This window comes from Candoia aspera, chromosome 4 (genome assembly GCF_035149785.1).
Source record: "Candoia aspera isolate rCanAsp1 chromosome 4, rCanAsp1.hap2, whole genome shotgun sequence".
NCBI lineage: Eukaryota > Metazoa > Chordata > Lepidosauria > Squamata > Boidae > Candoia > Candoia aspera.
Window position 1 is genome coordinate 75,474,845 of NC_086156.1, and position 16,824 is coordinate 75,491,668.

Consider the following 16,824-nt stretch of genomic DNA (forward strand, 5'->3'; position numbering starts at 1 on the left):
ATCTGTTCATCAAACTGAAAGTGGGTAGTGAGGCAGAGGTTGATGAGATCCATGATTCTGGTACTTCAATCTTAGTGTATTTGGTTAGGTCAGGCGTGTTGTGTAGTACTGCTGCCATGGATTATTTCTCTAATTCTGGATCTATGGATGTAAAGAGTGCTGTGACATTGAATGAAACCATAATTTCATCTTCATCTATTTTTAGGTCTTTGATTTTCTGAAGGCACTGTAGTAGGGAGTTGATAGAATATCTGCTCCCCTCTGTGAGATGTCCAAGCTTTTTTGTAAGTTCACTATGTTGTATGTTGGGATCCCTGATAACAATACAACTGGATGAAGAGGTATGTCGGACTTCTGTATTTTGGGACATCCATAGAAGCGCGGGAGGATGGGTCCACTGTTTTTCATCCACCACTGTTCTTCTTTTGTGATTTGACCTTTCTTGGTTAGGTTTTTAAGGGTTCTCTTGATCAGGTTGCCTAGTTTCTGTATTGGGTTGGTGTTTACAGGGATGTAGGTTTCTTAGTCCTCCAGCAATTCTTTGGCTTTGTGTATGTATTATGATCTGTCCATTTCTCTCTTTTTATTGTACCTGCAGATAGCCAGCCAGCACCTGTTCCATATGACCAGATCTCTTCTTGTAAGGAGGGGCCAGAGGACCCCCTGTAAGGCCATCGTGAGGACAATTCTAGGCATCTGTCGCATAAAAGTCGCTCTGAGTTGGGACTCTCACTGGACAGATCCTATGGAAGTGACTAAGAAATGGCCTGCCTGGCTTATCTGGGAAAAGTTTCAGCCAGTTGGTTGTAAGGAACTGGACAGGGTCCTTGCTGCCGTAAGCTCTGCCACTTTTGCTCTGGACACATGTCCCTCTGGCTGGCCATGGCCTCTCAAGATGTGGTATGCGGTTAGGTCCAGGTGGTGGTTAATGACTCTTTGCAGGAGGGGGTGATTCTGCCTCTCAAGAGGTCATCCTTCGATCCAACCATGTTGAAGAACTTTCATCCAATCTCCAACCTTGAAGATGGTGAGCACTCAGTTCAAAGACTCAGGAAGAAGTGGATTATTTGGAATCTTTTCAGTTGGGGATCAGGCCAAGTTATAGTACTGAAATAGCATTAGTCATGATTGCGGGTGACATTTGGAAGGCTTGGGATGGGGTGCTATGTCTCTCCTGGCCCTCCTGGAGGCTTTCAATAACACTGACCATGGTATCCTTCTGGACCAGCTTAGGGGGTTGAGAGTAGGGGACAGTGTTTTGCAGTGGTTCTCCTCCTTTCTCTGTGGCCAGTTCCAGGTAGAACTAGGGGGAGGAGAGATCTAGCCTTGGCCCCTCTTATGTGGGGTGCCTCAGGGCTCAGTCCTCTCACCCCTCCTATTTAACTTCTACATGTAGCCACCAGGTAAGGTCATGCAGTATGCTCATGATATTCAGTTGTACATCTCTGCCCCAGGCTGGACAAGTGATGAAGTTTACCCAGTGCCTAGAGGCTATTAGAGTATGGATGAGAAGGAACTGGCTATGACTCAATCCTAGCAAGATGGGGAAGGTCTAAGGTTTTTTTGGTCGTCTGGTTTTGGAGAGTTGCCATCTTTAATTTTCAATGGGGTAGTGCTTTCCCAAGCAGAGCTGGTGCACAATTTTGGAGTCCTTGACTTGCAGCTCCTGTTTGAAGAGAAGGTTCCAGTTGTGGCTAGGAAGGCTTTTGCACAGATCCATCTTGTATGCCAATTGTGCCCATTCTTAGTCTGGGAGGCCCTGCTCATGGTCATTCATGCCTTAGTCACTTTCTATTGGACTACTGTAATGTACTCCATATGGGGCTGCCCTTGAAGACTACTCAGAAGCTTCAACTGGTCCAAAACACAGCAATTGGTGCAGTTCTGAGTGCCTCATGGTTTGACCACGTTACACCGCTACTGTGTGAGTTGCACTGGCTCCCAGTTTCCTTCAGGGTGCAATTCAAGGTGCTGCCTATCATCTTTAAAGCCCTACATGGGACAAGGACAGGTTATTTGTGGGACTGCCTCTCCCTGAGGATATCTGCCTATCCCACCAGATGATATTGGGAGGACATCCTCCAGGACCCCTCAATGTAATCTGGCAAGACCAAGAAGGCAGGCTTTCTCTGTAGTGATGCCTGTGCTATGCACAGCCTCTCCCAAGATCTGGAAGGCCCTTACCCTACTGGCCTTCCTGAGGGCCTTTAAAACCTGGCTCTTCCCTTAGGCACTGGGCCAGGAAACTCAACACAAGTATATTTAGGATAGGAAAGTTATAGCACCTTGGTTGTGTGAAATGGTTTTAATAGTGTTTGTGTGTGTTTTATGTTGTTGCAAGCTGCCCAGGGTTATGTTATGTCTGATAGGTGACCATATAAATCACATACATACATACATACTTTTGAAAGACATCAGATTTACTACTCCTGCAGTGCATGAGATAATCTGAGAATCTGAAGTCAGATGTCATTAGTATCAAGCTGACTCCTAGATCTCCTAATCAGATGAGTGATGGGTTTTAATTTTCAGGTACAAACAAATATGATCTTCTATGGTTTTAATTAGGTTGGTTGTTGATTTATCATGTTTAGTCTTCTTGCTATGGCTACTGTTACTACAATGTTACTGTTTTTAATTTGTTTAAAAGTTTAATTTTTTTAGTTCTGCTGTTAACCACTTAAATTTTTAAAAACAAGTCAAAATAAGGAGATATGTTTACACGATATCTTTAACCCCCTATTTTTCCTCATACAGTTAAAAATGAGAACAATGTTGTCTACTTCCTACAACCTTTAGCTGAGAGTAGAGAATTTGGAATAATCAGAGGATCTGCAGCTTTAGAATGGTAATTATGGAAACTGAAGTTCAATATAACTGGAAGGCAACAAATGGAGTCAAACTTAAGGAAACTCTGACAAAAGTGTTGTGATTTACTGTCACTAGCTCAATGAGACTTAAAAAATATCACTGTCCAGCCATAATTCATTATTTCTTAGCCATGCAGCTGAGGCAAACTGATTACAGTATTAGGGAATAAAAAAAATCAAAGCTTTTCTTAAATTATGAGACTTAACTGCAGTCTCTTTCTTCCTTCAAACAACACACATCCATTCATTTAAGGACCATCTAGGCTGGCAATATATTTAAAAGTTGTTTTTAAAAGAGCTGGTTCCAGTTTCATATTTTCAACTTTAACACATGTAACAGGCAACATTAGCTAATGCTTAAAATTGACCTTCTCGAAACCCCCCATAAAACCTGTCTGCCCATTGGCTAACACACAGCTATGCTGGACCTGCTTGCCCCAAAACCCCACTGGCTCACAGCAAACATGAAGCACTCTCTCAGTTGCTGAGTGACAGTGACGGGCAGCCATAGACTCTTCATTTTCTTGACTTTACTCACTCCTAGCCATTTAGTCTACTGTTATGTATTTCTGGAGGGAGGGGGGCATTTTTCTAGTGCCAAATGCAGCTGCATATACTGCGACGCCCCTTAATCCAGCCCTGTAAAACATTGCTCACCCAAGCGAAATCTTTATGTTTGCCAAGTCCCTGGAGATTCTCTCAAATCATGTGCTATGTCAAATATTTTTAAGTATCTTGAAGGGTGTTCTAAGCTTTAAAAAAGTTAGCAATTATTATTTACATTCTCACAGCTCTTATAAAAAGATTCCAACTTTTTCACTTTTTATCTCCAAATGCAGTATTTGTTCCTGCCCACATCTATCCTCATTCCCAGACTTCAATTTTAGTATCAAAAATCTTTCCTGATTCATCCCAGTTTAGTGCCACAATCAGTAAGGACTCCTGGCAGTTAGTATCAACAACAACAAAACTAGAAAAAGAAGTCTATAAATACTATAAATACTATTATTAACTCCCAAAAGCATCAGAACATCACTTTCTAAATGCTGGAAGACCTTACTAACTTATGGAAAGTCATTGGGAGGTGTGTTAACCTGGCTTTAAAGAGGGAAGTTATTCATTTTTTAAATGTATTGCTTTTTAATTAATAACAAAAAAATAAAAATAAAAAAGAGCAAAGGTAATAATGATGGAGATACAGTAGACTCTCAGTTAACCTGCACTCTCAAGCAACCAGCACAAAATTGAACTGGAAAAAACCCAGCACTCTCAAGCAACCAGATTTAAAAAATGGCACTCTCAAGCAACCAGAAAAAAAAATCTGTATCTCTCTGCTGCCATCTAATGGGTATTAGGGTTTAATAGTAACTCTCAAGCAACCCGAAACTACATTTATCTGGCATCTACCAATCCCCATGGGTGCTGGTTAACTGAGTCTACTGTACATACATTGTCAAAGAGGGAAAAAAAACATGAAAGTGCTTTAACAAAAAAGTGAAAGAAATCTGACAAAGAAAAAAAATAGTATATGTCATTCTAACAGTCAACAGTTACAATTTTATATATATTAATCTAATGCAAGTATTATTCAAGTATGTATATATTTCTAATACATTTATATGACTATGTTCTTTTAACCTACTGTATTTTGTATAAATGAGTCCCATATTTCATTATACTTGTCCATTCAAAGTCTACGTCTATAGGTAATCTGCTCAGAAGTGGCAAGTGCAATCAGGTCTTCAATCCATTGAATAAATGGGGCCATACATTTATCCTTCCAAAGCTGCAATATCAGTCTTTTGGCGATAGTAAGGGCATGGAGAATCCATTTACGTTGTCTGGTTGTCAAATTCCATGTACTAGGTATGTAGTTCAAAAGAATATTATCCTCTGAAAATTTTGTCGCACAATCATATATATGTAATCCACTACTTTCTCCCAAAACTTAGTAAGTATAGGACATTGTAGAAACATGTTTTAAAGAAGCATTATCCTTATTGCATCTCTAACAAAAGACTGTTTTTGACAGTCCTTTACAAACATAATGGAGTCCAATAAATTCTAAATATTATTTTTTGTTGTGTAAGGCGTAGTTTGAGGTCCACTGACACTCTCCCATTGTCTACACAATATAGGAACCTCTAATTCTTTATTCCACTCATTTCTTAACATCTCCATATCAAATTGATTTATTGATAATGAATATTTATAAAAACTAACATTAGGGTTTTTTTAGTTTTAAAGGATTTAACAAGTTGTTCTAGTATCTCAGAAGCTGAAAATGCTGCTTGTCCAAACAATGTTATTAACAAATGTTTTAAATGTAAATTTTGCCACTGGGTTACATCTGATAGATGATATTTCTCTCTTAACACAGAGTATGTTAAAAATTCATCTTCCTCATCTAGAAGGTGATCCAACGTCACTATCCCTGCTTCCATCCAATTTTTTCATATCACCACTTTCCCCCAACTTTTAAAGTTGGGTTTCCCCATAAAGTCAATTTGGCATGGGAAAGGGTTGAATCTTTTTTTATTAGATATTACATTCCCTAACTTTCTAACTGACATAATTGTTTCCAGAGATACTAGAGTTTTAGTATATTTAGATCCTAATGCTGTCCATCCAAGTTATTCATAGAGACTGCCATCAGAAAGCATTGTTTACAAGTCCTTACCCCTAATCTCCTGAAAATGGGGGATCACTGACCATTTCTGCTGCAACGTATTGGTAATTCTGTAACATTCTACAGTGCCATTCAAATGCACCTGCCATTACACTATCCTATTTTAAGCAAGCAAAAGTAAACAAAAAAATTCCCTAATTTTCACTCATACATTTCTTTTGAATCTTATGAATTATACTCAATAGTAGATTATGATAGAAAGCATTTGCTAGAAGTAACATATAAAAGGGTTGTACCCAAATGAGTGCCCAACAAATATATTTATCTGTTTGTAGAAGGAAAATGAGGAAAACTCATCTCAAATATAAAGAAATCTTTAATGACGAACATATTATGGGATATGAGTTATTTCATTCTCCAAGAATCAAATCTTCCAAGCAGGTGAAGTATACATTATTAATGGATAAAATAACATTTTGTATATCTGCGTATTAGATTCATGGCCACTAAACCACTATCTACTCTAATCTCCGCTAAATCCAGAGATATATGGGAATGAGCACTGGATTCTTGTACAGATCTTTAGTGCAAAGTCAGACCTACATGCATACATTTGCATATGACTAGTCAAAAGACTACAAAAAAAAGCAGTGGATAGGAGGTGAACAGAAACTATTCATACAAAAGTATGGAAGGATCTATGAGAAAAAGAAATTATGGCTCTGTGCTCCACTATATAAATGTAACAGATATATCTTAATTCTCCAATTTCTGTCTCATATCTTCTGAAGTTTGGTCTAGTGGTTAAGGCAACAGGCTAGAAACTAGGAGACTGTGAGTTCTAGTCCCACCTTAGGTGTGAAAGCCGGCTGGGTGACCTGGGGCCAGTCACTCTCTCTCAGCCCAACTCACCTCACAAGGTTGTTGTTGTGGGGAAAATAGGAGGAGGAAGGAGTATTAGGTATGTTTGCCACCTTGAGTTATTTATAAAAAATAATAAAGGCAGCATAGAAAATGAATAAAAAATAAATTCACATTTTCAAATTATTAAACATTTGGAGGGCATGACAGAAAGGAAATAGAGATAAATGTAGATGGGTTATTACTTAATTTTACTTCCTAATTCTAAGAATTTGATCATACCTTTGATGTGGAAGTTGGTATTTTTCAAGCCATGTCAATTAGCTGAAGAATGGTTTGGGGCTGCACTGTATAAAAATACTTTAGATAATGTGAACGCTCCTATCTCAGTAACAACCACCAAATCATTTATTTAAAATAAAAGAGGAAAAATCAATCGCATAAACACTATGCATACAAACAAAACCTATCCTGATTCATGGGAGGGGAAAATCCAGTATCAACAACTGCATAGTACATTTTTTTAAAAAATCAATCAATTTGTCACAGTATGTGCTACCCTAAGAGTTCTACAAGAGCTCTTCATCAAGCAGGAAATGAGATGGAGAGACAATGTGACTGAATGAATTAGTCATTTGTAGATACTGTGTGTATTGAATTTTACCTAGCATATAGGACAAAGAAGCAAAGGCTGACCTCTGCATTTCTGGATATATATTTATGCCAGCTGTAACTCAGATTTCCTTCTCTCTTGCCCTGAGCAAAATACTTAAGCTCCTGGAAAGTCAGAGAGCAGAAATAAAGAAAAGCACAATGATCCATTATATTAGCAAGGCCAGTGGTTCAGGGCTGGTATACCTGGCAAAAAGTCAACCGAAGCCAAATCCATAGCTAGTATTTGAAAAGAATTTCTTTCAAACTACTTTCTTTCTCTCAAACTACATTTTTTTTCCTGGTAGTAGAAAAATCACATTTGGCTTAATTTGCGGATATTTGTTATTTTCTAAGATTTACATGCCACTTCAATCACAGATGGCGCTAAAAGGTGTATGTTCCAATATTGTTAACAAAAAAATTAAATCAATTAAAAATTATAGAACAGTAATAATAGTAACCTTCACATTTATCATCATACTACGGAATGACGCGCTCTGTATGAACTAATCACCTACTGCAGTGTGGGAATTCACCATTCTATCAATCCCCAAAGGCTTTCCAAAATAGTCAGGCCTAAGTAGCTTTACTAAATGCCAGCAGGGTTGGTGCTGATCTGACCTGCTGATTTTACTTCTCCTCTCCCTTTGTGTGCCACATAGTTCTGGAGAACTTGAAGGCCTGGAAACTGAAGGTCCTAATAAAGACAAACCACCAAGTTGCCTCTGCAACTTCTGTTAAAATGTACTTCTAACACCATTCATATAGTTATACCTGGTGACAAAAATGCTAGAGAGATGAAGCCATAAAATTCTCCCCCCTCCCCCATATATACAATGCAAAACACACATGAAGGTATTTGCAGTACTCTAATAAAGGGTAAAGTTCCAAAAGAAGCAGCTTTTAATTTCTTACCTTGTTGGCTCGAATTTGCTTGTATATATCTGTTTGCTGCCGGATTCGATATTCTAAATCTGAGACATGAGCTTGAAGCCAGTTCCAGCGACTGACAATAGCAGCTCTGTCTGCTGCCCACTGCCATTCTGACCGTCGCCTCCTGGAAAGAGAGAAATGAGCATTCTGTACAGATGACTGAACACATGCCGCCCCAATTCAAGAACCACCCGCCCTGACTACTTTGCCTTTTCAACAGCATTAAAAATGGGGGGGAGGGATATAATAAATACTCAATTCTACAAAGTTGGAATAAAAAATCTGCAAAGAATCCAACAGGGAAGAGCATCTAGATTTCTGCTTGATTATATCTGAATAAAGCACTCATAACAACATTTGCCCAACCTTTTTCATAGGTCTCTAAACTTTGCACGTTATTTATTCCATTTATAAACTTTTAAAATATTAGGAGACTTTCCTATATCCTATAAATATTCTTAAATAAATTAACTAGTTTTTTTGATAAAACTGATAGAAATGTGATCATGTTGTCCTTGTGTCCTTTCAGCCTTCTCTAAAACTATTTATCTTCTAGACTCTTTATCAAACTTGTATCTCTCCTCCAAAATGGAGTGGAAATTTCCAAACTGGAAATATGGAACACATGACTCCAAATAAGGCCTCATAGTATCAAAGAGGGATATTTTTACTATGCAAGACTTAGAAACTATGCTAATACAGCTCTAAAATGCCCTTGACCTTCTGTGTAAATAATTTTTTTAAAAAAAAAGACATCACACTGAAAGCAGCTGATAAAAATGATGGGGGACCTTCTTGTTAATATTTTCCCACACCACTATTACAAAATGTAGCATTACCAACAGAGGCAAAGAAGTATTCACAGCATGCCACCTCAACTGCATTCAATGTAGGACTATGTTTTCTTGTTCTGGTGTCAAAAATATAAATCTAATTAGCTGCATGGTGCCATCCCACTTGGCTACATAATCGGTGATTGGCTGGAATAATAAAAACAGTAACAAGAGATATGGGTGGGTGTGTGTTATAAAGATGGAAGAAAAAAGAAACTGGCTAGCTAACGGGCTCAAATAAATATCTAGGGAAATTGGGGAAGTTTTCACAGAAGAGTTTATGAACATATCAGAAAGAGTAACCCAAATTTTTCAGTATGCAGGAATTATTTATACTTCAACTTCCACATTCTTTTCTCCAATGACTCAGCAAGGTGCAGATTCTGGCATATTAGTGATAAACCATTCGGATTCCTGAATAAATCAAAGTTACCTAATGCCTACTTTAGGATCTCCTATAAAAAATTCCCAAGGGAACAATACCATCAAGAGTAATTTATAGGAAAAGAACTGCCTATGAAAAATTAAGGGGAGGCTAATTTGATTTTTTCAGATTCAAAAACTTTCTGCCCATATATTCTTATACATCCTCTGAAAAACGAAGTCCAGAAACAAGAGACTGAATACTGAGCAAAAACATTTCTACACAAATACTGCAGACTAGCACCAATCTCACTGTCTTTTTCATTGCTATCTAACTATACACATATATTCTCCACCCTTATAATAGTATATATCACACATAAACATATGGGGTGGTATCACTCATTAGTATCAGAGTTTGAAGGATCCTCAAAGGTCAGTTTAGATTATTAGTTGGACTATCAAGAAATTCTTTGTGAAAATCCCCTCTTTTAACCTGAACCCATTAGTTTGGATCATTACCAATGGAATAACTGAAAATGTCTGTAGGTTGAGTCATGGCAACTGGATCTCTTTCTTTTTGGTAGAAATGTGAACATTGTTGTCCTCAAATGAGCGTCCTTTTTCTTTTAGATGAAGGTAAACTGCTGATTCTGGTCCTGTGGTGTTGCTCCTCCTGTATTGGGCCATCCTCTTGTGTAATGACTGTTTGGTTTCCCCAATGTAGAGCTCAGAACACTCCTTACTCCACTGGATTGCATATACTACATTGCTCCTCTTATGTTTTGGTGTTGGATCTTTAGGGTGTACAAGCCTCTGTCTCAGTGTGTTAGGAGGTTTGAAATATACCAGTGACATAATGTCCTGATAACTCCTAGTTTGTGCTGCAGTGGATGGTGGGAGTCAAACATCAGGTATTGGTCTGTCTGTGTGGGTTTCCTGTAAATCTATTTCTAGCTTGCCACCAGTCCCAATAAGACACATTTTGGGCAGAGAAGATAGGTGGTTTGAGAGAGGGGTTAAGGAATCCATTCATGCCAAAGTGGAAAATCCTTCCCTCAATAGAGACCATTTTTCATGCTGCCCTTTCATCAGTCCTCAAGAAGATTAAGACCACCAGGAAGGCCACTCTTAACGATCCACTTGGGGATGAACAAAGGATCTAGGAGTGCGACATCCCAAAGACAATCCACACCTCCATGGCACAATTAACAGCCATTCAGGTGTAGGGACAATGCAGCTACCCTGGAAGACATATATGGGGTCCCCTCACCAACCTTTGCCCAGACTGAAGAAGCTGCTTGGACAAGCAGCGAAACGTTTCTACCAAAAAGAAAGAAATCCAGTTGCCATGACTCAACCTACAGACAATTCCACCTGGATAACAGAATCTTCATCGAAATAACTAAAGGTATTATTCCATCACCTATGTCAATCATTCAAGTTCTTGAAAACATTTATTTATTTAATTATTTAATTCATGTGGTCGCCCAACTCACACAAAGTGACTCCAGGTGGCTTACAAAATTAAAACCCACAATATAATAACCCGTCAACCCCGCCCCGTGGCGGCTACAAACATTATCAGATCAGCCACTTGATCAGCTCTGTCTCAACCTGGGGTCCCCAGGACCGGTGACAGAACCATGTCTTCAGGGCCTTTTGGAAAAGCATCAAGGTGGGGCCAATCTAATCTCTGGGGGATGATGTTCCACAGGGAGGGAGCCACCACAGAGAAGGTCCTATTAAGAGGCAGTTCACAATACTGCCTCTTAATAATTTCTTTGCCTGACTAAACCTCCACAACTTCTTCGCTATGTCACAATATATATCTGATGACCCCTCTCTGGATGCTTTCAGATTTGTCTCAATCCTTTACATTAAGCCATCCAGACCAAAGCGCAGTATTCCAAATGAGGTCTGATGAAAATAGAATGAACTGCCCTTAATCCTTATGCTGATTAAGCCTAAAATTTAGCTTTTGAATTAAAAAAACATAGGTCATTTGCAAATATACTAATAATTAGCTCTTCTCAAAAATTGTCTTCAGAGAAGGGACACAGAAAATGTAACTTCCAAAAGGTGTGAAAAAGTGCAAATATAGAGGTACTACACATTGAACTACAGTTTTTCCACAAGAAAAAGTAATTTTTTGAAATATCCATACAAATTCACTTTTAATTACCATACTAATTTCAAAATACTTTGGCAATATTTCCAACTTGCTGCCTGATACATTCTTGTTTATTTACTCTAGTTTATCCCTTCTCCCCTTACAAGAATACTGAATTCTGCTGTACTAATCAAAACAGTTGCTGGCCTAGACTAATATTTCAATTTGCATTTCAGAGTCATCACTTATTCAGAGCCCCTTGAACTGAAGGGCCTCAGAAGCATAAAACATATACTCTGGCACTGAGAGTTTCCTTTTCATTAGAATTTTGCTGTATTAGAAATACTATTTCTAAAATGCTAGCTAGAGAGCTTCAAGTTGCTCACAGCGGAGTAAACCAGAATTTACTGGTTTCAGAGTTCTGGCTTTACCATCAACAGACCAGGAGGAATAATTAAACAAACTGCTGGATCTCAGTTTGTGCTTACACAAAATGACAATCTCTTGTTTTACTGTTCCCAAACAAGCCAGAGTCAGAAGCCAAAAAACAATCCATGACTTCTAATTCTGGCCTGGTAAGAAGAAATCAAGCTAGAGTTCCTGGTTCGCATCTCACAATAAATATTACACGAAAAGAGCACGGTCTGTTTATTGTTTTTACTGGCAACGGAAACCAACCAGAAATGATCACCCATCATGTTCTAACATGCTATTCATTAATGGTAAGCCAGAATTCTGTAGAATTCCTAGGTAGCAAATATCTGAAAATCAATTCTTCCATACTAGAGCAGCAGGAGTATTTCTTACTTAAGCATTTGTAATACTGAATCCCAGTTGGATTTCCCCACAGCATCTGAACAATTTTTTGCAGTGTTCTTTTCTAATGCTTGGCCCTGGAAAGTGAACGCTAAATAATTCTGCAGCTGTAGAATTGGCATGGGTGGGTGCCTTCGCATCAACGTTGATTCCTAGGTGCTGCCTGGACGAGTCCCTGCAGTTTTCTTGGAAAGTGGTTTGCCACTGCCTCCTTCCTAGGGCTGAGAGAAAGTGACTGGCGCAAGGTCACCCAGCTGGTTTCACGCCTAAGGTGGGACTAGAACTCACCTTCTCCCAGTTTCTAGCCTAGTGCCTTAGTGACACAAACTGGCTCTTTGCAGAATGAACAGATTACAAATGAGAAATCCAATTTTTGAACGTTTCCCCACGTTTAAAACAAAAACCATCTTGTAGAAAACCAAGATATAGAAGCATATCCCTGTCTTCCTAGTGTGCTGGGATGATGTTTTGTTTTATGCATGTAAGTATTTTTCTAAAAAGTATCATACATCATAAAAATCTACCCAATCTGCATTTCTGAGGTGGAAGCATCCATTCTACTACTTGAATAATGTATTACTTCATCATATACATATAGAGACTGAACCCAAAACTCCCCTAAAAGGAAATGCTTGGGGGTGTGGGGACGTAGCAGCTTCCTGTAATATTACGTATTATTCAGAGGAAGCATACAAGGAAACATAGAAAAATCTGATGCATTTCTTCTGAAAAACACTTGTATACATTTTTCGAACTGGCAATTTTCTATAGTTTTGAACCTCCCTCAAATACTTCTGAAGGTGTATTTAAATTATATAATGCTTGTTTTACCATGCATTTCCAGCAATATAAAAAAAAGTTTTTAAAGTAGAAACATGTAAAAGACACACAGAACAGTGGTCAGAAGCAGTGGATTAGTAACTAACATGAAGTATCAAATGCAAAGGGAGCTATTTTCCTGCATGCTTATTTAAAAAAAAAAGATTCCCTATCTAGGTCACAATATATCTCTGATAATTCCTTGATTTATATTTCGAAGTTTTGGTATTTTTAGAGCAGCCTGAGAAATATTGTAATAGCTATAACATTATGCAGAATAGTACTAAACCAATTCAAGCACCAAACTCCTGCCTTCACAGGTACTAATCTAAACCTTTAATATCTTTCTAAAGGCAATTGCACAGGTAAGTTCCCCCCAGGGCATGGATGGGTGTTAGACAGAAATGACCTTCCCACAGAGGCTTGTCTAACATGGTAAGCTTTTGCTTTGGAGAAAGACTTATTTCCAAGGCTTCTTAAAATCAGTGATGATTAAAGCTATTTTACTTGTGTCATGCTTTTTTGTGCCACTCTTACATTCAATTGTTGTTTTTGTTTTATTTATGAATTTTAACTGGTTCTTTAAAATATTCATCTAAAGTACTCTAGAGACTCAGATATAGGGCACCCCATAAATATTATAAATAAAGAGCAATGAGACATTTCCCACACAAAAGCAAACACAACTTCATAGCAAGTTCTGAAGTAAATCAAAGGACCCCATTTACTGCTTTTAAATTTTTCTGATTGAATACACTGGGATACATAGTTTTCACCTTTGCATACGTAATGGAACTAGAATTAAGCTAGAAACAAACAAGAATTTAAATTCCTGGAGCAATGCCCTGGGAAAGCCAGATCCTAAGGAAAGGAACAAGAATTTGTCCTATGTATCTACTGAATATTAAAGATTCTAAACTGGCAAGAATCCCATGAAGCTCCACTTCCACCTTCTGAAAAAGTTGGAATGGGCAATCTAGAAGAAAAAATCTTGCAAATTTCCTTTACCTTTCTTAAAAGTGTACAAGAGGTTACATTTTAATATTCTTACAGTGAGCAGTGAGAATTAGTAGCTTTCCCTTTGTAATATCAGTTCTGAATTATAATCCTTTTCTCCTCAGCATACTTTACCAGCTTTCCTAAATGGTATTTTGATCCCACTAAGTTTCCCCACCAATTATTTTACAATAAAATTAATGTTTTTCAATTAAGTTTCCAAATGGTTTCATCTACCACCATTCTGTCTTGGCCTCACTTCTTCATTTGATGAAGCTACTTGTTAGTTGTGCCAGCCATACTAGAAGGTCCTTGTAAATATCACTTGTTTTCAGACCATTATTGTTGGAAATTTATCTCAGCCTCCTCAAAAACCTGAAGATCCATTTTTAAAGCCCTTCTTTGCCTTCTCCTTCAATCTACACAACTGGTAGAGAAGAAAGGGTCACATTGATAAATAAAGAATCCTTGCAGGCCACAGAAGAAAACCTGGCATGCCAATCAGCTGTTTGGTGGGTGGTGGTGCAGGGACAGGGCGGAGATGCTGGTGGCGAGGCCTGGAAGCAGCTGGAGGCACTTTGCAGGGCACCTTTTGGGGTGATGATGGCAAATTCGACTTTTTTAAAAAAATGATGGTGGGTCACACAAGGCCACTAGGCAGGCCTCATGTGGCCCACAGACCGTATATTGTGCAGGCCTAATCTAAAGTAATTATGCATTTTACATGACTTTAACTGAACCTGCATTAACAAAAAAGAGGGAAAAACTCTGTGAAAATGTGCTTATCCACAATACTTGCCAACAGCTGCCAGGGAGCCAACAGCTGGTCAGGAGCAGTGGGAAGAGAACATGGACAGACGTGGAGATGGCACTGGAAGATCGCAAACTAACTTTTCCGACCCCGAATCCTCAAGTGTACCAGACTGTGACTGCCATCACCATATTGACAGAGTCTGATCCTGTCCGAAGGCATGAGTTTGTAGAAGGCTAGCATAAACCTCAGTTAAGCCAATAGTTCACCAGGTGGACTCAGATATAACTGCATCTCTCAATCATGGGTCCCAGGCATAATTTGCAACTAATACAAACCACCTTAGAAAACTATTACAAGGTTGTCTAAACAAAGTGTAGCATGACATTTTTTTCAGCATTTAAAATAATGGACTGATTAAGCAGGTAGGACCAAATCTTTCTTATTTATTTTGAAGATTTGTATGGCTGCCCATCTTAAGAACACAACTCTGGGCAGCTCACACCAATAAAAATCAGAAAACAATAAAAATCATAAAAACAGCCTCATTCTTCCCATTTTCTTCTCTTCAAGAATAACAATACGTACAATAATCTAGAACCCTTACAGTAGCCTCTCCCAAACTGGATGCTCTGCAATTATGTTGCTGTTATTAATTATTCAATTTTGATGCTGCCTGATTCCAACCAACTTTGGGTGGCTCACAAAATAAAGAACATAAAAACGAAACTGAAATACAATAAAAAGTAATCCAAAAAAAAAAGAATTGAAAAACAAAATGGCAATCCAGACAATATCTCAAATTGGGGCTGGGGCATCTCCCATCCATCCTACCCAAGTGCCTGGAAAAACAGCCAGGTTTTCATTTCAAGGCATTCTGGAATGCCATCAAGGGTGGGAGTTATCTGGATCTCCAGGGAATCTCATTCCAGAAGGCAGGTGCCACTACAGGGAAGGCACATTTCTGGGTCTCAAAAGATGACATTGGTTAAATGAAGGGATCTGGAGCATGCCCACTCTGTTGGATCGTACTGGCCAGGCAGTAACCATGGAGGATGGTCCCTCAAATAACTGGGCCCTATATGATGGCAAAGGTATCATGAGAGCATGCCGAGGTAAGCCCATCACTGCTTGTGCTGCTGCATTCTGGACCATTTGAAGCTTCCAGGTATCAAGGGCAGCCCCATATAGAATGCATTGTGATAGGTGAACCATGAGGTGACAAGGGCATGAGTGACTGGCTGGAGGGCCACCCAATCCAGGAAGGGGAGCAGCTGGAACACCATATGAAGCTATGTAAAGGCCCTCTGGACCACAGCTGCTACCTGCTCTTCAGACAGGAGCTGTGAGTCCATGACAGCTGTCAAGTCGTATACCAATCCTGAATGAGGAAGTGCAATTCCATGCAGGAGTAAAGATGGAAAATTCCCAGACCAAGGTGCGTTAATTTCAATTTCCACAGTTCCCAACTAGTATGACTGTTGCTGAACATTCTGGGAGCTGGTCTGTAAATCGGGAGGATATTTTTATCACAGTCTTCTCCAACCTGATAGACTCTAGAATCACAGATCCTAGAACTACCAGTAACTTGGCCAAAAGCCATTCTGCATAGGCATTTTTGGAGTTGTTATTTCCAAGCACCTGAAAAATACCAGATTGGAGGAAGTAGTTCTAACAGTTTAGTACTTCTTGTTGAACAGTAAGCAATCAATCTTTTAAGGAAAAGAATCACTGAAGTAATCTAAAAAGGAGTTGAGGGGAGACTTCAACACTATTTTAAAAATCGTATGGACAGTATTGATTTATGGAAAACTGTTTTTATTGTAATTCCACCTAAAGAGCAATCATTCTGAAAATGAGTTACTATTATCCCTCAGAAGGTTCCTTTGACCAAGCAGGGAATAAAGAGAGGATGCAAAATTATCCTGCGATGCTCACCGTTTAGAGAGGAAGAGTTTTTAGCCATAAATACACTAACCAGGATGCGTACCTCTCTAACCTCAAAGGAAGCTTACTTCAAAATAAGCATGTTTTGAACTGGAAGTATAGAAAACGTATTAGAGATTCAAATTCCTATTTAAATACTATGTGTAGCAAGAAAAAATACCACCCTAGTATAGTATTTATTGTGTTATGCTTTGATAATACTCTGCTTCACCATGCGTTGTTTTTTTCATATCTGTCAA

General features: G+C 38.7%; 1 protein-coding gene across 3 annotated transcripts in view; it reads right to left on the reverse strand.

Moving 5' to 3' along the window:
- KANSL1 (KAT8 regulatory NSL complex subunit 1) overlaps positions 1 to 16,824 on the reverse strand; it is a 134,723-nt gene that overhangs the window by 42,166 nt on the left and 75,733 nt on the right. For all 3 annotated transcript variants that reach the window (XM_063300620.1, XM_063300621.1, XM_063300619.1), the window contains exon 3: positions 7,930 to 8,071. In XM_063300620.1, coding sequence (XP_063156690.1) covers positions 7,930 to 8,071 — 142 coding nt within the window. The remainder of the gene's footprint in view (positions 1 to 7,929; positions 8,072 to 16,824) is intronic.